Source organism: Gigantopelta aegis, chromosome 12 (genome assembly GCF_016097555.1).
Source record: "Gigantopelta aegis isolate Gae_Host chromosome 12, Gae_host_genome, whole genome shotgun sequence".
Lineage (NCBI taxonomy): Eukaryota > Metazoa > Mollusca > Gastropoda > Neomphalida > Peltospiridae > Gigantopelta > Gigantopelta aegis.
The window spans coordinates 33,849,274-33,877,244 of record NC_054710.1 but is presented as its reverse complement, the minus strand read 5'-3'; the positions used below and the strand labels follow the sequence as shown (position 1 = coordinate 33,877,244).

The following is a 27,971-nucleotide window of genomic DNA, read 5'->3' as shown; positions in this document are numbered from 1 at the left end:
AAAAGGCTATAGGGAGCAAAATGAATATTCAAGTAATTTCATGGAAATCATTGTAAGATTGGTTCTGTAAACTATTTCATCATGACGATTGAAGAAACTGGATCAACAGTGTATGAACAGAACGGGAAAACAATTATCATCTATGTTATGTAAGTCAACTTAGAGTCAGAATTCTGGTATTATATCTTCCGATGTGCAGTGTTGTTTCTGTGACTATTTAAAGACAAACTCGACCTGCATATTAGAAATGGGCAATACACATGTCATATCCGTTGCAAAATATTATTATCGTGCAAGTTATTATTCAGTAAAGAGGTGTACAATTTATGCGTTGAGGTTTTGATCTAAGAATTTCGTATGTTTTGGTCCCCTACTTGTACAACCGGAGAGGACTGTAGGTATTCGACTCTACCCTTCTGTCTACCAGTCTGCCCCACGTATAGTTTTCCGGCGCTGTTTTTGTTGTTGTTTTTGTGGGGTGGGGGTCACAAAGCCTGAGATGAATCGGTCCAATCGGAGAAGACTATAGGTTTCGTATCCATCCTTCTGTCTATCTGTCCCACATACAGGTTTCCGGACAATTTTAGTAGTGCCTGTTGACACGGAGCTGACATTTTCTGTATAGCTTTATCATGTACTGTTACATATCACGTTTGTCTTTCATGGCAATTTACTCAGTTTTCAGTTATGGTCGTGGAACTTAGGAGATTTGTTTTCCAGACTTTTTCTTTTGCAATGCATGGAGATATTTTAATGAAATTTTATATATAACTTTATCATATACTGTTATAGATCAAGTTTAATTTTCATGGGGGTTCTCTCAGAATGCTTTGTTTTAATATTTGATAAGAAAATACGTTTTAAATAAAGTTAAATATTTGCAGAAAAGAGAATTTATCTAATGTCAGTACTCCTAATTTATTATTCAGTAATATATTAGATAGCGTTCAACAACAGAACTGGAAGACGCGAGAAAACATATACACGTACTATAATTGATTTTGGATACTGTTCTGATCAACTTGTGATTTTCTAAATTTGTTTGACCGCTAAAGAAGAATTATTGTTTCATTCTTTTATACTTTCAGTATGGTATTATTTATACAATCATAGAAGACAATAAATGTAAATGAGTATTTCTCTGGTAAGAAATAACGAACATACTAAGCCTGTAGCAAGCAGACTGTCTGCGACTGTGTTCTCATAAAAATGAGTATTTAGAATAGAATAGATGTATAATGGCACCTCAGCACGAAAAAATACATCGGCTATTGGGAATAATTATTTTGCATGAATGAATGTTGAATGACGCCCCAGCACAAAATTACACATCGGCTATTGCGTAAGTATGAATATAGATATAGATATAGATAGATATAGATATATACATATACACAATAAATATATTTATAAATTTTAAATTTAATTATGGGTGGAATTTAAGATTTTACCACATTTCCGTCACCAAATACTAGTATATCTGTTCGCATCGGCTTCAGATTATAACATTATAACGCTCCACCAAAATGTGGTGCACAGTAAATAAATGATTTAAATATGTATGGCCGATGCGAGCATGAAACAAATCCACTTCGTTCTTCGTGTACCCCCCCCCCCCCCCGCACACACACACACACACACACCACCACCACCACCCTATAGGAGAACCGATTTGGTATTTTTATCGCATTCTGTTGTCGTTGACCGCTGTGTAAGTCTTTGAAAGTCTTGGTAGGTAAAAGTATTTGAAAGGCTATGAACCCTGGTTTTAAATAGTAGGTGATGTCGATTTTTACAGAAAATAAGAGTAATCGACAGATGCTATATATTTTTACGGACAATAGAGTAACTGACAGAATGCTACCTCTTAGAAGGCAGAACAGAAACAGTGGATCTGCCCTTATTTTAAAAGTTCTGTGTTTTACATTTTTAACAATACAATCAGAAAGTCGATGTCTTGTGCCCATGCCATAGAGATATTTTAAAGCCTCGTACTTCCAGGTGGCATTGTAAGTCGTCTTCAGTTGCAAACAGATAGAAACAGTATTGGTTATGGTTGAAAGCTTCTCAGAACAACGTTTCAAATATAAAACGATGATCAGCCATGCTACGTCTTGATCTGAATCTGTATTGGACGTTAGTAAGCAACGTGTGGACATCTAGATACCGTTGACGTCTACACTTCATCCGCTTCATGATTTTATAGATGCAACTCGGCAAAGCAATATGGTGATAACTGGTATGATTCGTGGGATCCTTATCATACCAGACTTTGGATTAGGGATAATAATTGTTTTCCTTTAATCAGAAAGAAAGTCATTAGAAATCCAGATTTTATTAAATATATTTATCGAAGCCAATAGTGACGATTAAGGTAAGTGTTTTAGTAATAACATATTAAATATAGTAGGATGGGTGTTACTATAACCTCGGTAAGCAGTCGATAAAATACGACAAAATAATTTAATTTAATAGTAAAAACCATTAACTGGAGAATCATTGGAGGATGACCAATGGAATTGGGCAATGGTTATGCTTGGGATCGACTAATTTTAGTTATATATTACAACTAAATATAAATATAGCTAAATGTGGCACTTGTAAATATGACACTGCACTTCAATTATCGTGGAAAATAACTCGTTTTGAGATTCACCAATATGTCCAACTTTAATATTGTTCTAGGGTTTTTTTTTGTAATTAATGTAACTTACATATAATATATTTATTTATTTTAGATGAAACTGTTTTGCATGAGCTTATTCCTCACCTTTGCCTCTCGAAATGTGAAAGGTGAGTGATGTCCTAAAACAATAAGGTAATTGCTACCACAAACGTTCTGTTACAAACACGTACGCGAAAGACATGTAATTTCTTGCATGAAGTATTCCATAATATTTACAGCAATACAAAACCAAATATAATATTGTAATGCCATGTTAATATTTAAAAACACAAAGTGTTTCGAACATACTGCACGGAATATTTAGTTGAAGAAAATGTTGAAGTTGTCTGATGATGACTGTTTGATTTAGGGACGTTTGGGCTTTTGAACTTGTATGCATATTCAACTATATTTAATGCACATTATTGTATTATCAACAACTATATTGGTGTATTTACTTAATAAAACGATACAAATGTGACGGTGATGGAATCAAAGAAAGAAATGTTTTATTTAACGACGCACTCAACACATTTTATTTTACGGTTATATGGTGTCAGACATATGGTTAAGGACCACACAGATTTTGAGAGGAAACCCGCTGTCGCCACTACATGGGCTACTCTTTCCGATTAGCAGCAAGGGATCTTTTATTTGCGCTTCCCACAGGCAGGATAGCACAAACCATGGCCTTTGTTGAACCAGTTATGGATCACTGGTCGGTGCAAGTGGTTTACACCTACCCATTGAGCCTTGCGGAGCATTCACTCAGGGTTTGGAGTCGGTATCTGGATTAAAAATCCCATGCCTCGACTGGGATCCGAACCCAGTACCTACCAGCCTGTAGACCGATGGCCTAACCACGACGCCACCGAGGCCGGTGTGATGGAATCATTTCGATTCCATCCAGAAATTTTTATTGTACATTTTAATTTTATCTATCTGTGATATTTGTATTTTTTGCATAATTCTATACACTGTTTTTTTATTTGCCTCTTGAATTTTTATATTGCTATTTATAATTTGTATATTATGTTGCTCATCACTTTAATTTTGCATTTACCATAGTTTGACACCCACATTTTCACGCACACTTCAGTTGAAAATGCGTCGTGTTTTGACTAATGTTGAGAAGGGCAATGGAGTAGGTCGGATACAGATTGAACACTGTCAACGAGAAGTTGCGAAGCATTTTAATGTCAGTCAGAGTGTGCTTATGTGGATGAGGCAACGACTTCACATGACTGGATCCGTTTCCTACGCACCAAGATCAGGGCCAGCATTAAGCAAGGCAAAAACACGACGCACTTTCAACTGAAGTGTGCGTTAAAATGTGGATGGCAATCATGCACACTTTTATACCCATGGTGAGAACGCATTGCACGGGTACAACATGCAGAATTTAAGACATGGGTGTGTTGTGACAACCCATTTGTTGGGGTGATAGTAGGTAGATGTGTTTGCATACCTTTTACTATTTTGTTGATGCCTCTAACAATTACTCATATTGAAATCCAAGTGCTACTTAGGAAACCTCGCTCTGGGCCTAATCCACGAAGGCTATATATTCCTTCTTTTATAATTAGTGTGTTGGACGGGCATCGTTAACATGTGTAGTACTAACAATATGAGTGACCCTTCAATAGTGAGACTGAGTATAGTATCATTGCTCTGAATTAGCGCATTCCTTGTGGAACAAGCTTTCAGGGAGTGTGGGGTGTCGTTAAACATTCATTCATTCATTCAGGGAGTGATGCTCGATATTAACTTTTTCACTGACGCTCAGCAATTTTGTGATTTTAAAATTTAGGAATTTCATTGATAAAGCACCTATAGCTCTACAAGTAATGAAATTATTGACTTGAAATTCCTTCTTTCTTGTTCTGTGATCTTTGGTTTATAACATAGAATGATGCCGTTTGGTCTAATCGTTTTGATAGGAATGCGTTTGAAAATCTATATACTACGACAAAAAAGCAAAATTTTAGTTCATCAATTTGAATGTATACATGAAGTTAACGTTTCCTACGGGACCGGTAACAGACTGCACCTGTTCTGTATTACACAGAGCCGCGCCTAACCTAAAACAAGTAAGTGTTCGGAATACCCGATTTGGGACACAACATGATATGGGTCGTTTTCAGTATTAGAAAATCTTTATGTGTGGGGGTCGGGATTTAGCTCAGTCGGTTGAGTGCTCGTTTGAGGTGCTTGCGTCGCAGGATCGAATCACCTTGGTCGATCCATTCAGTTGATTGTTTCTTTTTCTCGTTCCAACCAGTGCACCACAACTGGAAAAAGGCCGTGGTGTGTGTTTTCCTGTCTGTGGGAAAGTGCATATAAAAGATCTCTCGCTTCATGAAAAAAAAAAATGTAGCGGGTTTCTTCTGATGACTACGAGTCAGAATTACCAAATGTTTGACATCCAATAGCCGATGACTAATTAATCGATGTGCTCCAGTTGTGTCGTTAAACAAAACAAACTTCTTTTTTCTTTACGTATGTTTTTTTTACAGTGATGACACTAAATACTTAAATTAATCTTGTTTTATTAATGTTATTGTTTAAAGAACATGTCGGCACTTATTTTCTGTCCGGGGCGGGACATAGTCCAGTGGTTAAGCGCCCCCTTGATGCGCAGTCGATGTGGTATCGATCCCCGTCGGTGGGCCCATTGGGCTATTTCTCGTTCCCGCCAGTGCATCACGACTGGTATATCAAAGGCCGTGGCATATGCTATCCTGTCCGTGGGAAAGTCCATATAAAAAATCCCTTCCTGCATTAGAAAAAAATGTAGCGGGTTTCCTCTGATGACTACGAGTCAGAATTACCAAATGCTTGACATCCATTAGCCGATGATTGATTAATCAATGTGCTCTAGTGGTGTCGTTAAACAAAACAAACTTTACTGTTATTTTCTGACACGTGGCAGTGCACTCAACGGCTGGTCTATGAACACATATGGGCAGGCCATCGGTCTACAGGCTGGTAGGTACTGGGTTCGGATCCCAGTCGAGGCATGGGATTTTTAATCCAGATACCGACTCCAAACCCTGAGTGAGTGCTCCGCAAGGCTCAATGGGTAGGTGTAAACCACTTGCACCGACCAGTGATCCATAACTGGTTCAACAAAGGCCATGGTTTGTGCTATCCTGCCTGTGGGAAGCGCAAATAAAAGATCCCTTGCTGCCTGTCGTAAAAGAGTAGCCTATGTGGCGACAGCGGGTTTCCTCTGAAAAACAGTGTCAGAGTGTCCATATGTTTGACGTCCAATAGCCGATGATAAGATAAAAAAACCAATGTGCTCTAGTGGCGTCGTTAAATAAAACAAACTTTATGAACACATATAGTTACATATTTACTGTTAATTTCATTCCAAAAGTGTTTGTTGTTGTTGTTGTTGTTGTTGTTGGTTTGTTTTTTTTTTTGTTTTTTTTTGGGGTAGAAAACCCAAATCGATCATACTACATATAGTTGTCACATATTAGTTTCCGATGAAAAGATGCATTTGGGAGTAAACCTATCCTCTTTTGGTTATGTTCCAGGGAGAAATGTTGCCCAAGACGCCGAAACTATTCAGAGTTCAACATTCAAAGGAATATACACAGCGGACCGAGCCGTGGATGGGAACAATGGGAAGAACTTCTTTCAGGACACGTGTACACACACCAGCTGCAATGACTATGACCCTCACTGGACTGTATGTCTGGGAGTGAGGCACACCATCAACTCTGTTACTATCCACAACCCACAGGAAGCACGTAAGTATTGACATATTACTTATAACGTGTCCCGAGCCACGCCACTGGCTATCCAGAGACAGGGCCCGGGACAGTCATGCCTGAAACCATAGTTATATGGGCATGTTAAAGGTACACACACACACACACACACACTCTCTCTCTCTCTCTCTCTCTCTCTCTCTCTCTCTCTCTCTCTCTCTCTCTCTCTCTCTCTCTCTCTCTCTCTCTCTCTTTCTCTCTCTCTCTCTCACACACACACACACACACTTATATCTTAGCTCAAATGTTTTCCTGATTAAAACATGCCCCTTTCAGTTTAAATGTGCCATGTTTGTCTGGCTCGAACGGACCCTACATTACTATTGTCCGATTCTTTTTCTGACTACCTCTCCTCCTCCACCTAGCCATGTATCGCTATGTACGACTGATTATTGTTGGTGGAAATGTAACAAGCATGATGGCTACAGTAGAAGGTGAAACGAGAGCGGAATGATTCCCGTCGGTGGGCCCAGTGGGCTATTTCTCTTTCCAGCCAGTGCTCCACAACTGGTGTAACAAAGGCCGTGGTATGTACTATGGGATGGTGCATATAAAAGATCCCTTGCTGCTAATCGAAACGAGTAGCCCATGAAGTGGCAACATCGGGTTTCCTCTCTCAGTATCTGTGTGGTCCTCACCCATAAGTCCGACACCATATAACCGTAAATAAAATGTGTTGAGTGCGTCGTTAAATAAACCATTTCCTTCCTTCCTTCCTTCTTAAGGACGCGATATGGCCCTAGTGTTCTGGGGAGTGGCAATGATTTGTGAAAACAATCACAATCTTCCTAATTGCAGTTTTTTTGTGGGGGTTTTTTTGTGCCTTGTGTGTAGATATTATTTTGATCACAAGTTTTGGGGTTCAGATTAGTATGCGGGCAGATCGACAAACGGTGCATTGTCAATGATTATTACAGACAAGAATATGAGGTGGAATAACACATATCCAAATTAGTACAAGGCTAAGCCCAAGTCATGGCCCAGCGCTATTTCTCATTCCAACCACTTCTACAAAACTGGTGTAACAAAGGTTGTGATATGCATTATCCTTTCAAAGGGATGGTGGATATAAAATATCCCTTCCTCCTAATAACAAACAAAGTAGTCCATGAAGTGGCGGCAGTGGGTTTCTACACTCATTATTAATTTGGTCTTTAACAATATGTCCGACGCCATATAGGTAGTACTAAACCAAACAACTTCCGGCTGGGTCAAAGTTCCAGGTGCACAGAAATTAACACTACAAGTCATGTGACTGGTGATAAATGTCAATGTGTTGGTTGTGAAAACAAATTACTTTCATCTGGGCAAGTAGCCTTGTGCTTGAAACATGTATGGGGTACCTGTAAAACAAGGTGCTCAATTTTTGTGCGGGACTAGGATAGTCATTGACGCTACCCGTTATCTTTGAAATTAGCAGCTTGACCCCCCACCCCCACCCCCACCCACCCCATTGTTTTCTGATTCACTTTGAGGGTGAGGGGTGGTTGTATTTATGTCCGTGGTGTTTATGTCCATTGATGCACTGCAGGAAGGCGTTTTAGCCACATATGTTATTATTGTTGTCTATGGGATTTGATTTGGTAGTATACACCATATAACCACAAATAAAAATGTGTTATTTAATTAACAATTTTGGACAAAACAATCCACACATTAATTCCTCTTTGTTTTCTTAGTCCATACAATATTTTTGTTCGACCAGGTAAAACAGTACACGTTCTGAAATACAAAATCGACTGGAAATGGAAAATTCTGTCCAACACGAACTTGGAAATAGGTATCCAGTACGAAAGAGGAATTACACTGTTGCAGAAGCCGACTCTGTCGTCTCATAATCTAGACCATATGTTGAAATCATTGCATTTTACAGCTGCAATTTAAAATCTGTCGAGCCGTTGTTGAAACGAACATTCCTTTCCTTTCCATGAAAGGTTATGCGACATCCCTGAGTTTGCTGCATTGTAAGATGTTTCCGACTAATAAAATACTTCTACGATTAAACTTACATATTAAATATATTTTCTTGTTTAGAATATCAGTGTCTGTATATTCAATGTGTTTCTGGTCGTCTTAATATTTGTAAGAAACCTAAACTGGATTTCGTCTTCAAATAATTTCAAAAATTTCAAAAATTGTTTTAGGAAATAAAATAAAATTTAACCTAGTGCAAATATTAGAACGACCAGAAACACGTTTAATATACAGCCACTAATATTTTATGCAGAAAAATATATTTGATATGTAATTACAGTCGTTAACAAGTCTCTGTTAGTCGATAACATCTTTAAAATTGCAGCAATATCCCTTTAACACTGGTTATGGATCCTGAAAGGATTTTACTTGTGGTTTATTATAGACAAGGACCGGCCTCGGTGGCGTCGTGGTTAGGCCATCGGTCTACAGGCTGGTAGGTACTGGGTTCGGATCCCAGTCGAGGCATGGGATTTTTAATCCAGATACCGACTCCAAACCCTGAGTGAGTGCTCCGCAAGGCTCAATGGGTAGGTGTAAACCACTTGCACCGACCAGTGATCCATAACTGGTTCAACAAAGGCCATGGTTTGTGCTATCCTGCCTGTGGGAAGCGCAAATAAAAGCAGGGTTCATACACTTAAAGGAATGAATGAATGAATGAATGAATGAATGAATGAATGTTTAACGACACCCCAGCACGAAAAATACATCGGCTATTGGGTGTCAAACCATGGTAATGCAAATAAATAAAGCGATGATCAACATCAATACAAAAACAAAAACAGTGTAAAGAACTGTGCAAAAACACAAATATCACAGAATTTTACGGATACTGAATTTTACTCAAAACTTCAATTGTGTGCTGTATTGGCCATTCTCATAGAGAATGTTACACCCCTGCACCACGGTGAGGTTACAGCACACGCAGGGGACACTTAAAGGAAGTAAAAATTCAAGGGTTTTTCAAGCACTTTCCAGGTCAACTTTACCAAAATTCCAGGACCTTACCGAGTTTCCACAGGTCGTTAAACACGCAAGCGCCAACCATCTTTGTGGGTTTACAATAGATTCATTAACTTGACACGCTCCCTGAACTTGCTAAATACCCAGCGGCAAAAAGTGACAAACTTTCTTTTCCAATATGGCAAAGCTGTCGCTTGGATCTTGTGGCCGCGTGATTCTCGCATCGCGAGATAAAAAAACAACAACAAACATTCACACGTCAACTGAGCCGGTAAACATCGATTGGCCGGATGATTGGCATTTGATTGTGCCACGGAAATGAAACAAATAATTTAATTACATGTTAAATAAAGTAAATAAAGCCTCCGTTTTAGGCGTTTATATTTTATTTGACATCAATTTATCATTTTCAAGGGTTTTCCAGACCGCAAGATGATTTTCAAGGGTATTCAAGCACTGGAATACATTAGTTTATTTTCAAGGGTTTTCCAGGCGCGTACGAACCCTGTAAAAGATCCCTTGCTGCTAATCGGAAAGAGTAGCCCATGTAGTGGCGACAGCGGGTTTCCTCTCAAACTCTGTGTGGTCCTTAACCATATGTCTGACGCCATATAACCGTAAATAAAATGTGTTGAGTGCATCGTTAAATAAAACAGTTCTTTCTTTTTTTATAAACAAGAGTATGAGGTGGAATACATCCATATTCTTATAAGACATTAATATCGTAAATCAGTACGGAGAACATATCCAGTTGATTTTCAAAAGCATGAGAGTTGTATCTCATATTTCGTATGAAGTTCATAAATGACCTGAACAAAACAAAACTGCTTTTCAATGAATGCCGAGTTTAATATTAATGTGTTGGGGTTTTTTATTAGTGTTAGGTCTGAATATTCGAATATTCGCTCGCTAATTTGATATTCGAATAATATTTTCAAGTATTCGAATATCTGTGTTTTTAGGTCGTATTGGAAAAATTACTAAATGAGATGGATATTACGGTTTATTTGAATTCTAAGATTGATCCTACATGCTGCATGCCACTTGCATTGATTCGGGAATATAAAGCATGTCTTGATTTTCATAATAGAGTACAGGTAATGACATCATGCGGGTGGCTGAAATTCATTTTTAAAACGTATTTTCAATAACACGGAATGGAGTTCATCTACACTAATCAATATATTGCTTTTAAATCCTATAAACAAGATTCAAAACGAAAACTCTGCGATCAATTAATACAAAAGTGGTTTTATGAAAATTATAAACTCTTAGCGCACGCCTGATGCGCGGTTAGCGTAGGATCGATCCCCATCGATGGGCTCATTGGGCTATTTCTCGTTTCAGCCAGTGCACCACGACTGATATATCAAAGGCCGTGGTATGTGCTATCCTGTATTTGGGATGGTGCATATACAATTCTCTTGCAACTTATTGAAAAATGTAGCGGGTTTCTCTCTATGACTGTATCAAAATGACCATATATTTGACATCTAATAGCCGATGATTAATAATTCAGTGTGCTCTGGTGGTTACCTAAAGAAAACATGCTATGTATAATGTAAACTTTATAATCCTAATAATTATTGGAGATGAATACCATTATTTATTCAATTGTCAAAATCAAAATATTGAAAACATAAGAAGAAATCAATACATAAAAATATTATAGAACAAATCCTATCGTTTTTAAAATGAAAGGTATGATGTATTTGTGTAACGCACCATTAAACCATGCTTTATTTGTTTAACAGATCTATAGTCTTGTGAAATTGTGAACTGGTGTGTTTTTGTTGTTTTTGTCCTTCGCATTTTTAGTTAGTTTGATTACATACGCGTTGTTTATTCACAATAATTGCTAACGATATATTCTGTGTTGATCCATGTTCTTGTCATGTATGTTACCTATGTAATCGTATCGTAATATTGATACATATTGTAATGTGTCAGAGTATTTTTAAATAATTCCATCCGAATCTGTTACGTCGCCAGTTTAAAGCGCCTCTCGAAATCGTTGAAACCTGAGCACTGTCGGAATGCTACATTTTCTGACAAAACCCCCAACAAACAAACAAAACACACCGAAAAAAAACCCAAAAAAAAAAAAAACATGTGAAGTGATTTGGTGGTTTCCTTATGAGTTTCTGCCGCATATTTGTATTTGGTCATACTGATTTTTAGTGTTTTTCGTTATTTGATATTGATAACTCTGTAATAGTAAAAAAAAGAAGTCAAAATATATAGCTAGGGTAGCAACAATTCACTACTACATCAATTATGTTTTTTATTTGTTTTCTGTCGTAACTTGCTTTTATGTGTATAGAAAGTTCAGTACACAATTCAAAGTATTAAAAAAAACCCGTTAGTTTTTGTTTAGTTGGTATAGGAATATTCGCTTGTCATTTCCATCGAATATTCGAATACCATTTTCAGACTGAACACTATCTTTTGTGTATACAATAGATGTGTGAACTGGTCCAAGGGGTCCAACCTAAACCGTATGACACGTGCTTGAACTTCGTATACCACTGCCAAAATGGCGGATAAAGCACGCTTCGACACACGACGGTGAGTACATTTTGTTTTACAGCTGCATGCTAAATACCTTTCTGATTAAAATAATATTGCGATACGGCTCTAGAATGAATACTCTATCCATCTGTTTACGTAATTTTCGATTTTGTTCAACCGAAAAAAGCTATTGAAGAAAAACCTTGTTGTTTTGACGGTCAAAACAAACATGATCAAAATGTTTGGTGTTATTTTAACGAGTTATATTTATATACTTAGAAAGTGTCATGGTGAGAGCTTGTACACCCTGGGAGCTAAATTAAGCAAATACCGGTATTCTGACGCCAACAAGGACATATTTTGGACAGGGAACGGTTTTTTGGAGGTCAGTTTATCAGATTCATGAGAAGGTTTTCTCACCGGTATATATCCTGAACCCTCAAGGAGTTCAACCTGTACGTACCAACTACAAGGTGGATGAAGGTAAGATACTCCCTTCATTATGACTTGGAATCAAGGACAATATGCTCATGTGTTCAGATGTTACATGCAATTAAATTGTACACATAAACTAAGTTTCAACTATTGAAATGCGTCCTTATTTCTAAATAAAAACCAACCCATGTATTGTTCGAGACCTGTAAATGCTTATATATAATTGCTTATGATTTGATTGCTTGTACATTTATATTCAAAGGCAGCCTGCATAGTCTATTTATCCTATAACAGCTCGTGTTACATCACTGACACTGTGATACCACTGGCAGCAGTAATGAAACATAAATTATAGGTTATCACACTCCAGATGAGAAACATCTCAGAGGCTTTGGATTGGATAAAAACGCATTGTGATGCAATATTTTTAATGTGACGTCACAATTGTAATTCCTAATTTTTCTCTGATCATCTTGAGCAATTAAAAACAAAATTTAGTAGAATGGCAACAGAAATGTAATATAAATCCCCCCATTTATGAAATAAGTTTCTCAATTCGTGAAGTTTGACTATCTTACATATGTCACTCATGTTAGTTAATTTTCAAAATGTCATCTAAGATATTTCTTAACTAACGAGTAAAATAAATACAATAATCAACCGTCATTCGTTGTGGAACCTTTATGTACACCAATACAACGTACGTCACATTGTCATTAAATTTTGTCTAAACACATCTGAAAACCTCCAGATGTAGGTCAAGGGTAAGAGTCAAGGTCACAGTGACCTATTCGAGATACACGGCATGTATCCATATACTAGGATTGATGTTTTAGATGGGGGACTAATAACAAACTACTGCTATATTGCATTATAATGTCGATTTATTAAACAATATATAAAAACTAGATCATTCATTCCAATGAATCTGGAAACGCGGTGTCCTTTGAGTTGACTTCGAGTTGAAAACACTTGTCCACAGTCAGTGCACTGGTACCCGCCTGGTCTGTCGTGATGAACAACCACATGCCTGCGGACGGCAGACCTTCCAGAGTATAGTTGGTCGCAGTCTTCACAAACTGTTCTGAAAAAAAGAAATTTGGAACATACGATTAGGTGTCCTAAACCCGGGGGAGCAGACGAACATATGCCTAAACTATAAGAAAATTCTTGGATGTATAATTATAAAATGACTTTCCAAAACGTATTTGCTTAATTTAGCTTCCAGGGTATACAAACTTTCATCATGACACTTTTTAAGTATATAAATATAACTCGTTCCATAAAAATAACACCAAAAACTTTGATCATGTTTGTTTTGCCGTTAAAATAACGAGGTTTTTCTTCAATAGCTTTTTCATGGTTGAACAAAATCGGGAATTAAGTAAACAGAGGAATAGAGTATTCATTCTAGAGCCGTATCGCAATATTATTTTAATCAGAAAGGCATTTAGCATGCAGCTGTAAGACAAAATGTACTCACCGTCGTGTGTCGAAGCGAACTTTATCCGCCATTTTGGTAGTGGTATACGAAGTTCAAGCACGTGTCATACGGTTTAGGTTGGACCCCTTGTGGTCTCTATCATTCAAAGAAATCATCACAGTATCGTCTAATTTTCATCTGGCATCTACGTTAAACGAAAGAGTGCAAATATTTCAATACGAAGGTATAAAACAGTGGGGGCAGGATTTAGCTCAGTCGGTCGAGTGCTCGTTCGAGGTTCTTGCGTCGCAGGATCGAACCACCTCGTTGGATCCATTTAGCTGATTGGGGTTTTTTTTCGTTCCAACCAGTGCTCCACAATTAGTCAAAGGCCGTTGTATGTGCTTTCCTGTCTGTGGGGAAAGTGCATATAAACGATCCCTTGCTGCATGAGGGAAAATGTAGCGGGTTTCCTCTGATGACTACGAGTCAGAATTATCTAATGTTTGACATCCAGTAGCCGATGATTAAATTAATCAATGTGCTCTAGTGGTGTCGTTAAACAAAAACTCCATGTATAAAACAGTAACCGGGAGAGTAAATGTACGCTGACTGACAGTGTATATATTAATTGTTACACCGGTTTCAGGAGGTCGGCTGAGTAACATCAAGATTGAAGTGTTCGACACAGATCCCAGAAAGCCCGGTGCGATTGCACAACCCTGTGCAACTATAGGTGCTATACCCATTGCTGATGGAACTTCTGTGACTTTGCCCTGTCCATTCAATACTAGGGGTCAATACATCAGAATCAGCAAGACTTTGACGCAACAGTTCAGATGGTGGAACCAAAACAAATGCGATGCACTACTTCTGTGTGAAGTTGAAGTGGATGGAATTCCATATGGTAAGTTTAATTATGCTGGGGATTTTTGGTCAGACTTGTTGCGTTGTGTTGTAGGGGGATGTTATGGGATTTGTGTTGTTATTGTTTATGTACTATTTTTGTGTGAATATGAAAACTAAGGCTAAAGTAAGTCATACTTTTATAGAATAAATCTTGAACGACAAAACCATACTACATGATCAGGGCCTGTATCTGCACAATGCAGAGTCGAGTGGACACTGGACAAAACAGTGGATGATTCCATGAATCACGACACCCAATAGCCGATGTATTTTTCGTGCTGGGAAGTCGTTAAACATTCATTCATTCATTCATTCATTCCATGAATCAGTATCTAGTGTTTCGTCTACAGCAGTTCGAGTCACCTGTAGCCCTCCCCTTATTGATATGTTGTAGTGGATGTCTAGAGGGGACTGTGTGTACTACTTCGGCAATCGACGACTAAATGGTAGCCAGCTACTGTGTCTAAAATACAATTGTGTCCCCTAAATCTGATGCCACATAGCTTTAGTTTGATTGTACTCGAGTCCAGTCATGACATTAAACTTACATTCGACATTCCCATCCACGCACGCTAAAGCCGATATCTTAAGACAGCAACTGGTTATTGTATTAGTTCCCTACCGGTCTATAGGAGACTATAGGTTTCGTCTCCGTGCTTCTGTCTGTCTCTCTGCCTGTCTATCTGTCCCACACATAGGTTTCCTGACTCTTTTTGTAGTACCTAAAACAACCCAGCACATCCAGTGTTACAACAAGGTGCAAACTGTGGTCTATATATATTTATATACTTCACACTTGACACATGTTTTTAAAATCAGGCCTGACGGACAGAATATATAACCTTGGAGGAAGGGGGCATAAATATAAATAATGCAGGGCAGTACAAAGTCTAAACTAAGTTGGGTGACATTACAAAACCAATAGGGACACAGTGATAGAGTGTGCATACATAATAAACAACAAACAAACAATAACTTTCTTCATATTTTTCTAAGCGTGCAACTGACCGTCCCCCTCCCTACCTGGTAGTGGCAGTCATCTTACAGGCGGTGCAGGAAGGATAAAGTGGTCTTGTGGTGTGCCCGCATCGGCCATACAGACTCTCCTCAGTGTGAACATTGTCAGTGTACACTGACTGTGCGACACATTTTGGTGGAGTGTGATCATCTCAAGCCGACGAGAAATTATATATTTGGCAACAGAAATGTTTTGGAATCTTTTAAATTCCATCCAGAATTAATTGTAAAGTTTTTAAAACACTTTGACTTCTATACAAAGTTTTAAAATATACTTACCTTGATTGTATGTATTGTATCATACTTTTTTCCACGGCTCCTTACACTGTGATTTTACATAAATATATATAAATATTTTCATAGACTTACCATTTGTAACACCCAGTAGCCCATGTGTATTGTTGTGCTGGGGTATCGTTAAACATTCATTCATTCAGTCCCCCTCCCTTTGCTCCTCCTAGGTACAGGTTTGTAATGATGGAAAACGTGGTCACACTCCTGAATCATAATGTTGTACATTTAAGGTAGCTTATCCATCATATGACTACTTGGGTAGATAAAGGTGGAGGGTCCACGGCCACCCTACAGTATCACACGGCCTTTATATTGATATGCATGTATAGACTTAAGCCTGCATGTATGCTGCAATTTAGCCAATCTTTCGTTTTTAATATTCGGTATGTTTCACAAAAGTTTCATCCTAACATCATGACAGATGTACTAGGACCTATATATATTCAACCAGTTATCAGGTTTTCTAATATTCAGTATGTTTCACAAATTGCAAATCTACAACTTAACATTCTAAGAAGCGCCAGCTTTTAATATTCAGTGTCTTTCACAAAATCCACATCCTAAGATCATAACACATATACTGTATGGTTTATAATAGAAGTTTGACATACAAATTTGAAAGAAAGTCTAAATGTTTAAAGTCTAATCTATATGTCCACGTGTGTTGCCTCGTTAAGGCCATTAAGATGCACAGCCGGTAGATACCAGATGGATTGCATCCCGTCAAAAAACCGCTATACTGACCTTGATATGAAAGGTGAACATGAGAGAATGAGATTAGGGTATTAGCAAGTCGCCATGGTGGGCATATTGTAGATGGGCCCAGCTTCAGAGGGTACGAGTTGATACCAATATAAAACGAAGTATTAAAATAAGTAGTAGCAGCCGACTTAGAGTGGGGCAGTCAATTTTTCAGTGTTGCTGGGACAGACTGCGGGGGGGGGGGGGGGGGGGGGGGGTGCAGGTAGAGACAAAACACGAACAAATATAGCGTTCTGCAGAATGGCCGCCATCTGAGCCGCAATATGACGTGGAGGCAAGGAATCATGCTAGAAAAGAATCCACCCTGGTGGTCCAGGCTGTCGAAAGGAAAAACACCTTCGCATCTAATCAGTCACTGTAGTATTTTGACGTATGCCAGTGGCGGATCCAGAAAAAAATTCAATTTGGGGGGGGGGGGGGGGGAATGACATTAGGTGGAATGCCAAGGGAACTTTGGGAGGGGTTTGGAGAGGGGTGAAAATTAATATATAATACAATTATAACTCGCACAAGTTAGGGGGGATCCAGGCACCTGCCCTTCCATAGAACCGCCACTGCATATTGATTGTCGTGTCGTCTAGAATATTTATATTTCAATAATATTTTTTAAAATACTAAATGTGTATTAGTAGTAGTAGTAGTAGTAGTATCATCATCATCATCATGTCTTTACATCGCATAGTTTGTTGACGTAGTAGGATCAAAGGTCTACATTCCTTTGTTTTATTTAACTTATCATCGGCTATTGGACGTCAACTACATGATCTAGGGTAAAAGTAGATCCCTCTCCAAAAGCTATATTTTGGTCACAGATAAAAAAAAATTGTTATAGAAATGTATATTGTATAGTGATTTCAGTGTTTTAATTACGATGTTATAACGGAAAATGTCCCTTTACATATGTCGAAATCGGTGCTACATTATAGTATCTAATACTGCATCTGCAGAAATCTCTGAATCGTAGATCAATTTAGAGCACATTTTGCCCGTTCTCACTATCACACCCAAGAAAAGTGTCATCTTATTTGGTTGACTATGGTGTATATTGAATTTTTTTTTCAGTTGACTGCCCTCTGGGTTTTGAACGCTTTCAGGATTCCTGCTATCACGTCCACGATATGGAAGACGTTCATTCTTGGTTTAATGCACGGGTATGTATACTCCATGTCTTGCAAACAGTAACATTTGGATCACAGTTCTGCCAAGTGATGCTAATCTTAAAAGTCAACAAGCATAAAGTCTAATATGGAAAAAAGAAACAAACTTGAAATAAACAGTATAAAGCTAATTATTTACATAATAGTTCCTAAAGTAGTTACAAACAACATATTAAAAGTCCCCAAGTTTCCTGTGAGTGCTATCCAAAATTCAAAATGGCCGCCATATTGGCCCAAATATATAATTTATCTGGCATAGAATGCAATTACACTATATATTTCAGTTCAGTCATGATTATTTTGATATAATACAACTTTAATACATGCATTACAACTACATAATACAGTTAGGTTCAGAGATGCACGAAATGCAGACGGGAGTAATTTTAGCCTTAGATGTAAGTACCTCGTCATAGACAAATTAATTATGATCAGCCATATGATGAATATTTTTATTTCATATTTGGGTGCACTTAGAACTTTGGATCAAGGGAAACGGTTTAGTTGTGTGACTGTTGGGTATCTGAGAGATTTGGCGGTCGCAGCATAAATACGTGTGTGTGTGTGTGGGGGGGGGGGGGGGGGTCATACTTGGCAGGATCCCTTTTTTGTAGTATGTGGTAATCTTCTGTGAATTCGTTATCTGAATAATATCATTTACTTAACATCATTTCATTTCAACTTATCCAATTAAGGTTCAAGCATGCTGTCCTGGGCACACACCTCAGCTATCTGGGTTGTCTGTCCAGGACAGTGGGTTAGTTGTTAGTGGTTAGTGAGAGAGAAGAGGGTGTAGTGGCCTTACACCTACCCATTGAGCTCTTAAGAACTCGCTCTTAACATCAAATAACTGATGTATGTGGCATGAGCTGATACATCTAATTATTGCTTTAACTAAACATGAAATAACAAATTGAATGATATATTGCTATAAAAATATCTCAATTTTAAATTGTTTCGAGTAATAAATAATAGTATGATGATTACGATTACGATGATGATGATGATGATGATGATGTGTTGCAGACTTCCTGTCAGTCCATGGGAGCCGATTTGGCCATTATTGAAAGTCAAGAGGAAAATACGTTCTTAGCCAACAAAACATTTGATCTTGCTGGTAATAATGACTGTAAGTATAAACTTAAATATTACCAGTTTTTAGTACAACAGTATTGAACAGTCAATAAATATCTTCAGATATTTTGGATAACGTATTAGTCAAACTGTGACATCCCATATGAACTTTATAAGATTTGGCTTTTTTTTTATTAAAGAGTAGTAAATGGAATTATTTGGATGTAGGGCGACATGTAGCCCATGTGGTAAAGCACTCGCCTGATGCGATGTAGGTTTCGGATCGATCCCCGTATCAACCAGTCGTGGTGCACTAGCTAGTATACCAAAGGCCGTAGTATGTGTTATTCTGTCTGTGGGATGCTGCTAATAAAAGATCTCTTGCTACTAATGGGAAACTGTGGCGGGTTTTCTCTCTAAAACTATATGTCGGAATTACCAAATGTTTAACTTCCAATAGGCGATGATTAATTAATCAATGTGCTCTTGTGGCATTGTTACACAAAACAAATTTTAACTTTCATTTGGATGTAATTTTGTGTAATAATGTTTACATCTGACGAAAAAATTGCAAAAAAGCTAGTAAATGTTTGCAGGTGACTAAAATAAAGCAAGATTGACACTTTTAAATGTATACTAAATAGCAACTGTAGGCATGTGCAGTTCACAAAATACAAACATTTATAAAACTGTATTCCGCTTCCATTGGGGCAAATTCCTTCAGTTCTTCCCATCAAAGAAGTACTGTGATGAGGAATGTGTCGCAGCTAGCGTTGCCGACAGAAATATTTCTTGAACGATTCACGTATTGTAATTTATTTTGGTGCTTAAAGGAAACATGACACGAGACCATATTATAGCTCATTTTAAAAAAAAAATGATATAAAAATAATATACAAATAACTTTATAACAATAAAATACGTGTAGTCAACTTAAAATGAAGAAATTACGCTAATCAGTATCAAAGTACGATTTATGCATATTTCTTCGTGAGCGTTCGGAAAAAAAGGGAAGTGACGTCAGAGCCACTGTACTCTTCCATTGTTGTTAACTGTTTATATATGGAGTAAGGGGCTTACGATCTTTTCAGTTCAACAGTGCCGTACTGCGCGGCCTTTGGGTGTAAAAATAAACAGTTTAAACGATCGGGATAGTCTTTTTATGGTTTTCACAAGGATGGTATCCGAAGAAAGACGCGTGTATTTTATCGCAAAAGAAAAGATTGGACACCAACACCGCATAGTACTTTGGTGTCGGCCCATTTACAGCCCGGAGCCCGAACGTTACCCGGAGACAAAAACAGTACTCGGTTGCGAATGCCGAGGTGTACATTGTACATATTTGGCACAAAGATACACCTCAGCATGATGTATTTATATATGTTAAAACAAAAATGTAGAATTTTTTATTTATTTATTTTTTTTGAAAAAAAAAAGATTTTTCATGTTAGGGCTGTAGGCCTACATAACAAAATCTGTATTCACCGTCCGAAGAAGGAAACGTCAACAAGTAATTAAATATGGCATATACAAACATGGGATTTGGCATGAGGATACATCTCAGTACGATGTATTTAAATATGTTTTTAAAAAACGTGTAGAAAACAATAATAATTTTAAATAATGTTTTTAATCTTCGGGCGGAATACGTCACAAAAACGTTCCTCATCGCCCGAAGCCCCAAAGCAACACGAAGTTCAATACAAAATAAACCATTACTGTCGGTGTCGAAATAACTATTATGTTTCATCCACGGGCTGACTTGAGAATCGGAGTGTTGTTTTAGTTAATTGGTCCTTTCTTTCCGTGGCCTGCACATGTGATTCCTGATTGGCAGGTGTATATTGCAGGGTTATCGACCAGGTAAGTGATTACCACGGTCTAGACATACGTACAAAATACGTGCCAGTTTTTTTAAGATCACAGGGTATTGTGGCGTAACCTGTCGCGACTATAGTACAATGTTAATGAACATTATCAGCCGCCCTGCTTCATTACTGTAAATAATGCTGTAAAACCCTTGATTAAGTAGACTTTCCCATCTAAAATTACAAAACTGACCAATTACGTAGTACCAAAGAAAAGAAAATTATCACTTGGGTATCGTGAGTGGTCGTTTTTACTCTAACGCACCCTACCAATATGCTACTTTTTTTGAATCCAGGTGAAAACCCCCTTCGGTCAAAACCCCCTCGGTCAAAACCCCCTCCAGTCAAAAACCCCTGCAATAAATAGTCAGACGGTCAAAACCCCCTCTTATTATTATTGTTTGGTATTTATAGTGGTAAAGTTGGTATACTATTAACATAGATGAATAATTGTTTTAATCTCTTTTGAATAATTATCTGAAATATATTTATTTATGTTGTTATTTAGTGTATGTTACACTACATAGACTTTAGGCTTTCAGTGAAGCTACTCATAGACTTAGAATTGTAGTTTTTACAAAATGTTTGATCTTAGAGATAGATGTAATTGGGAAGCCTAGGAAAACTACTTATATAATATAATAGTATAATGAAAGAACTTGATAGTAATTTGCAATATAAGGAAAGAACATGATAGTAATTAGCAACAACAACAACAACAACAACAGATTGATCTTGGCTAGCTGCTGCAGGGATTAATGTATTTGGGAAGCCTTGAGAAATCCTTTAAATAATATAATGAAAGAATTTGATAGTAATTAGCAATCTCTGTTACTTATGTGATCTTAGCTATTGAAGGGATCTTAGCTATTGATGGGATTAATGATTGAGCAGTTATTTTTGAACATGAAAGTAGAGTACATGCAGCAAATGTCACATGGGATGCTACAAGAAAATGGTTAGGGTCTGGTCTATTAATCACTCTCAAAGGCATCGGACACTGCATCAGATGGAAATAGATCTAAATGCGATCTAATGGATTATGACTTATACAAAAGTCTATGCAATCAAATGTTATAATATGCAAGTGTGAATAAATATTTTGGGTATTAATTATTTTGTCATTTCTTATAATTATTTCCTAAATAAGGGGGTTTTGACTGGAGGGGGTTTTGACTGGAGGGGGTTTAGACTGAGGGGGTTTTGACCGAGGGGGTTTTGACCGGAGGGGGTTTTGACCGGTCACCACTTTTTTTATGAGAGAAAAATACTATAACCCCATTTCGTTCTATTGATGCAAATAGAAATATATTTAGTTTAAAAGTTGATTATACTCTCAAGTCATTTGTTGTTTTACAAGCCAGGTTAATGAAAGTGAAGCGCCTTGTCGTAAATTAGAGCGTTTGTTTACACTGTGCATACAGATTTCATTATGTACAGCCCGAACATAAAAAATGCGATATTTTCAACAAAAAAAACCCCAAAAAATGTTTGGCCTACATTTATATTTTTTACATATTTAAATACATCATATCGAGGTGTATCTTTATGCTAAATATGAACAGTATACACCTCGGCATTAGCATCCGAGTTTTGGTTTTGTCTCCGGGTTACTTTCGGGCTCCGGGCTGTAAATTGGTCGACCGGTCTGGTCTGGCACCATCAGTTTCTCCACCCTCTGACTCGCTATCCGTTTTTTCTTCAGTATCACTGTTGTAAGTAAATGTGTGTCTTTCTTCATTTACTAGCAGCTCATATTGATACGGCAAAACGTTTTGCGAACGAACACTCATTGTTTTGGTAAGCTGTGCAAGTCTTAGATTTTTTATGAGTGGTACGGACTAATGCTTTTAAGTGTAAGGCTTCAGATTAAGCGACGCGTCTCTGACGTCACGGACCTCGTGACTGCCCTGCTCATTAAAGATCGGCAATTTCCGCTAAGAGCTCGTATCTGGGGTTCTTTTATGGAGATATTTTAAGTAATTAATTTTTTATAAAATTTTTTTTTAGGTGATTCAATTTATAATTAATTGTACATGGTTGGTGCCAAATATGGTTTACGTGACATGTTTCCTTTAAAAATCCAATTAAGGTTCTCATGCACACACCTTAGCTATCTAGGATGTCTGTACAGGACGGTTGGTGACAAATTGTTACTGGTTAGTGGCAAAGACGTCGGGCGTAGTGTCAACACTACAACCCCCCACATTAAGCTAAAGTAAAAACTTAATTCCTTAATCAACGGAGCATGTGTTACAAAGAACAGTGAACGATGATATAAATACATAAAAATCTTCCACGGATCTGGACAATTCGTAAAGACAGAGTAAATGCAGACTAAAGTCTATTGAGACAGACATACGTACTGTGCTGGACTTACTCATTGACAACGTATGTCAAATTTGGAGATAGGACATATATATATATACAGGAAATAGGAATCCCTGTGTGCACCGACTGTGCTTCACTAATCGCCGATTGGTTTCTCTGTGCATATGAATCGGAATTTTTGACTAATCCAGTTAAAGGGACATTCCCCAGTTTGCTGCATTTTAAGATGTTTCCGACTAATAAAATATTTCTACGATTAAACTTACATATTAAATATATTTCCTTGTTTAGAATATCAGTGTCTGTATATTCAGTGTATTTCTGGTCGTCTAAATATTTGTAAAAAGCCCAAACTGGATTTTGTCTTCAAATAATTTTGTACGTACGAAAAAATATTTTTTAGGAAATAAAATTAAATGTAACCTAGAAACACGTTTAATATACAACCACTAATATTTTATGCAGAAAAAAATATATTTGATATGTAATTACAATCGTTAAAAAGTCTTTGTTAGTCGATAACATCTTACAAATTGCAGCAAACTCAGGAATATCCCTTTAACAGTCATTGAAACGTTATCTTTTGCGTGTACTTCATTATCAGAAGTTGCCGTTCAAGAAACCTTTTCAAGATTACGTTCACCGTGAAGAATCAAACTTGCTCATCAGTTGCTCATCAACACCCGCGTCAAATAAACGGGTGGCGACAGATACCCCGAGTGAATGATTACTTCTATATCCGGGCAAACCGTCTTTCTTACACATGTCAGATATTGTATTTGCGAGAGCGTGACGTCCCACAACTGTACCACACTTCTACACTTCTGAAGTATGATTTTGCAAAGGACGCATATAAAATGCATCACTGTGTGTTTTATGGTATGGTATGGTATACGGATTAACGTGCACATTCAAAACAAGCTGTTTTGGCGCACGCCTCTCATGGGCACAGGTGCCGGCCTTGGTCGGCTCCTCCGTCCAGGAAAGGAAAGGGTTGGGGTGGGTGCAAGAAGGGACTTCACTTGACATGTACGATGTTTGAGTTCACCCTGGTTGGACTTCAACACGTCTTTAGTGTACCACAGATAACGTCCATGTTCTTTAGTAGTTCACTTTAACTGAGATTTCACACACCATCGTAAATGTCGGTGTTCCTGGCCACCCCTTAGAGACACCAGGACACCCATTGGCCACAATACTCCCTCTTCCAATGTAATAACCTCCGCTTGTCTCTTGGGGACGTTACAGCGATTTTGTGCACGGGATTGTATTACATTGTGAAAAAGCATCATCGCTAAGGAACTTGTATTCTTTCCAATGCTATCCATATGTAACTGCAAAGAAATAACCAATCTGTACAAGTTGTCAGAAAGATAATCCGTACCATCAGTCTTCTTAACCTCGATATTGTAGAGTTAAGTTCATCTATGGTCATTTCTTCAAGCACAACGTCCATACAGCCTTGAATTCCACGAAGTATCCATTGCTAATTCATTTCTGGTTTTCTGCCACTCCTTGAATAAAGTGGTGGCCCACTTGATTTTCGCAAGTCGGAGTAGCATATCTGTAAGATAAAACATACTTTTGTGTGTGTGTGTGTGTGTGTGTGTGTGTGTATATATATGTCTATATATATATATATATATATATATATCGAAAAAGACGATATACAAACTTCACGAATTCTGAAACAATCTCAATTACATTTGAGGTTAATAGCAAATTTGTGACACAATGAGACAAATGGAAAGCTGAAAGACTTCCTAATGTCCTCACTAGGCCACGAAGCAGATCGTCAAATTATATTATACAGTATTTTAAAGCTTATAAAGCTCTAGTGGTGAGCGTTAAAGGAATCGAGCTACTCTCGGCATACTAAATTCCAAACCTATAAGTAGCTCCCTACATTTTATTTTTAGAACAACCATCAAAATTGTGCCAAACTTTCTTCATCAAAATGCGCATTCATTTCCCTTTGGCTTAATCCTACGAGACATTCCAAATTACATAGCACCATACCACCACCCGCCGGTTACCAACTACGGTTGGACTGCTGATGCTCCCTTGCACCTGCCAGTGCAGACGGTCCCTTCTTCACCCACCCCAACCCTTTCCTGTCCTGGGCGGAGGAACTGGCTGATGCCGGTACCTGTGCCTAGGACAGGCGTGCGCTACAACAGCTTGCTCTGAATGTGCACGTTAAACAATTTTCCATTCCAGTGAAAGGAACGAACAGAATAGTGTACGGAAAAAAACAATATTCCTATTACAAACCGATTTAACAGATGTTTATGAATTCAAACTTGGAAAGATAATTTCGCCAAAAATAATATCTTACTCTGTTTGATCTATCTGTCAGCCTTATCTCTAGCAGTGCGATATGCATATAGGCTATTCCCAGTAGGTTCACGTTTGAACCTCTCGAGGATCCTGTTTTGCTCTTTGATTGCATGTTTGCAAGTATCATTACACTATGGTTTATTGAAATGCTTTGTCACTGCCGAAATCTTCCGAATAGTTTCATTGACAATGTCCTTCAAATTGGAAGACATGGGATCATCCACAACAGTAATGTCAGATTGTTGCAGACGAGTAGTACTGCACAGGTGCTGGAACTGACTCCAGTTTGCCTTCGCCAACTTCCACCTTTGAACCTTTTTCAAGTGACGGATGTCCATCATTATCCAAAATAAATGGAAAGTGATCACTACCACAAGGGTCTAGATCAGCTTTCCACAACAAATCAACAAAATGTGATGAACTACAGAGGGAGAAATAAATGGATGTGAAAGAACCATTTGCAGAGTGGAAATATATATGACTTTTATCATTGAATACAAGTATTTCTTTTTTGAGAATTAAGTCTTCCAATTAAGTCCACAAACTGGTGACCATTGAAATCTCTCATAATAAGCTGTGTACTTGACATTTTTAATACAATGTAAAACACTGGTATGATATCAGGTGCAAAATATTATATAAAATACCTTCCAAGTTATTAATCAGTCAATAAGATTTGTTATTGTTGTTTTTATTTGTGGGTGTTTCGGGGGTCTTTTTTTGGATGGGTGCGTTATGCGGGGCACCCGATATAAGCAAATACATTATACATTCTTGAGAGTATAGCTATAATTATGCTTTTATAATTATACAGTATATCAAAGGCTGTGGTATGTCCTATCCTGTCTGTAGGATGGTGCATTAAAAGGTCCCTTGTTACTAATGAAAAAAATGTAGCCGGTTTCCTCTCTACGACTGTGTCAAAACGACCGTATGTTTGACATCCAATAGCCGATAATTAATAAATCAATGTGCTCTATTGGTGTCGTTAAACAAAACAAACATCATTTATAATTATACAATGTAAAGCAATGATTTACGGCCGCCAACCTTGACCTTGCTTTTACCCTTTTCATCTTATTAATGCAGGGTCTTTTTACGTCGGACTACAGAAGCTGAATGACCAAAGAACGTGGATGTGGATTGATCCTAACGCAGTGATGGGTGTCCCTTCAGGACCTCCTAATGCACTACATCCATTCTCGGACTGGAATGGTAATTCTAATAATCCTGGTGACGACGTTACTGATCAACACTGTATGACCTTAGACCGACCCGACACAACACAAATCTTCCGATGGGAACATGACGAATGCAATCATATGCACCGATATATTTGTGAGATTAGCCCGACGTTTCCGCAGCCCCCATGCTGCGGGTGTTTCCAGTAGATGTCATTCATAAACGACGTGCTTCCTAAGACGATATCGCAAAGTATGGACGCTAATTGAAAAATAAAGTAAAACTGCAAAATTAAATTATATAGTTCTTTGTTTTCATTTACACAAAGAAACAACAACAATCATTTGGATTTTCATGAAACAAAGTAGTATTGTCCTGTTATTAATAATTATGAGATGGGGAACAGTATTTTCAAAAAGGCACATATGGGACAATAATGGACTACAATACATTCACAACAAAATACCATGAGCAATACAACTTGTATTAAAGGGACATTCTTGAGTTTGCTGCAATTTTTAAGATGTTATCGACTAACAGAGACTTTTAACAATTGTAATTACATATTAAATATATTTTTCTGCATAAAATATTAGTGGCTGTATATTAATTGTTTCGACTAAAAGTCCATATAATTCCGCAAATACACAATGTTTTTTATCAGAAATATAACCGAGAAGATTTCCGAATAGCTCTTTGCCCTAGAAACAAACTGCTGACTCATTTTCCGCAAAGCCCAAATTACACATGGTCTACTACATCCGCCATCTTGGCAGTTGATGTGTTTAGTTTCGGTTGGGGGCGGGACGTAGCCCAGTGGTAAAGAGCTCGCTCGATGCGCGGTCGGTCTGGGATCGATCCCTGTCGGTGGGCCCATTGGGCTATTTCTCGTTCCAACCAGTGCACCACGACTGGTATATCAAAGGCCGTGGTATGTACTACCCTGTCTGTGGGATGGTACATATAAAAGATCCTTTGCCGCTAATCGAAAAGAGTAGCCCATGACGTGGTGACAGCAGGTTTCCTCTCAATCTGTCTGACGCCATATAACCGTAAATAAAATGTGTTGAGTGCGTCGTTAAATAAAACAGTTCTTTCTTTTTTTTTAGTCTCCGTTGCTTCTGTCCAATGCGGTAGTGTGGTTATAAAAGCTAATATCTACAAATAGTTGTTCACAGTCTCTACTAGACGGTTGATCTGTCACCAACAGCAAGATAACACGGAATCACGGGAAAAACTTTATACCAATATTTACATATTATATCATACAAATGATACTAA

At 37.8% G+C, this 27,971-nt stretch overlaps 1 protein-coding gene across 1 annotated transcript; it reads left to right on the top strand.

Moving 5' to 3' along the window:
* Window positions 1-81: 81 nt before the first annotated feature.
* On the top strand, window positions 82-26,986 carry LOC121386013. Its single transcript, XM_041516807.1, has 8 exons — window positions 82-149; window positions 1,089-1,092; window positions 2,739-2,793; window positions 6,211-6,426; window positions 14,406-14,663; window positions 17,801-17,889; window positions 18,922-19,024; window positions 26,598-26,986. Exons 1-8 carry the CDS (start codon window positions 82-84, stop codon window positions 26,897-26,899), a joined length of 1,095 nt encoding a protein of 364 aa, XP_041372741.1. The 3' UTR covers window positions 26,900-26,986.
* The last annotated feature ends 985 nt before the right edge of the window (window positions 26,987-27,971 follow it).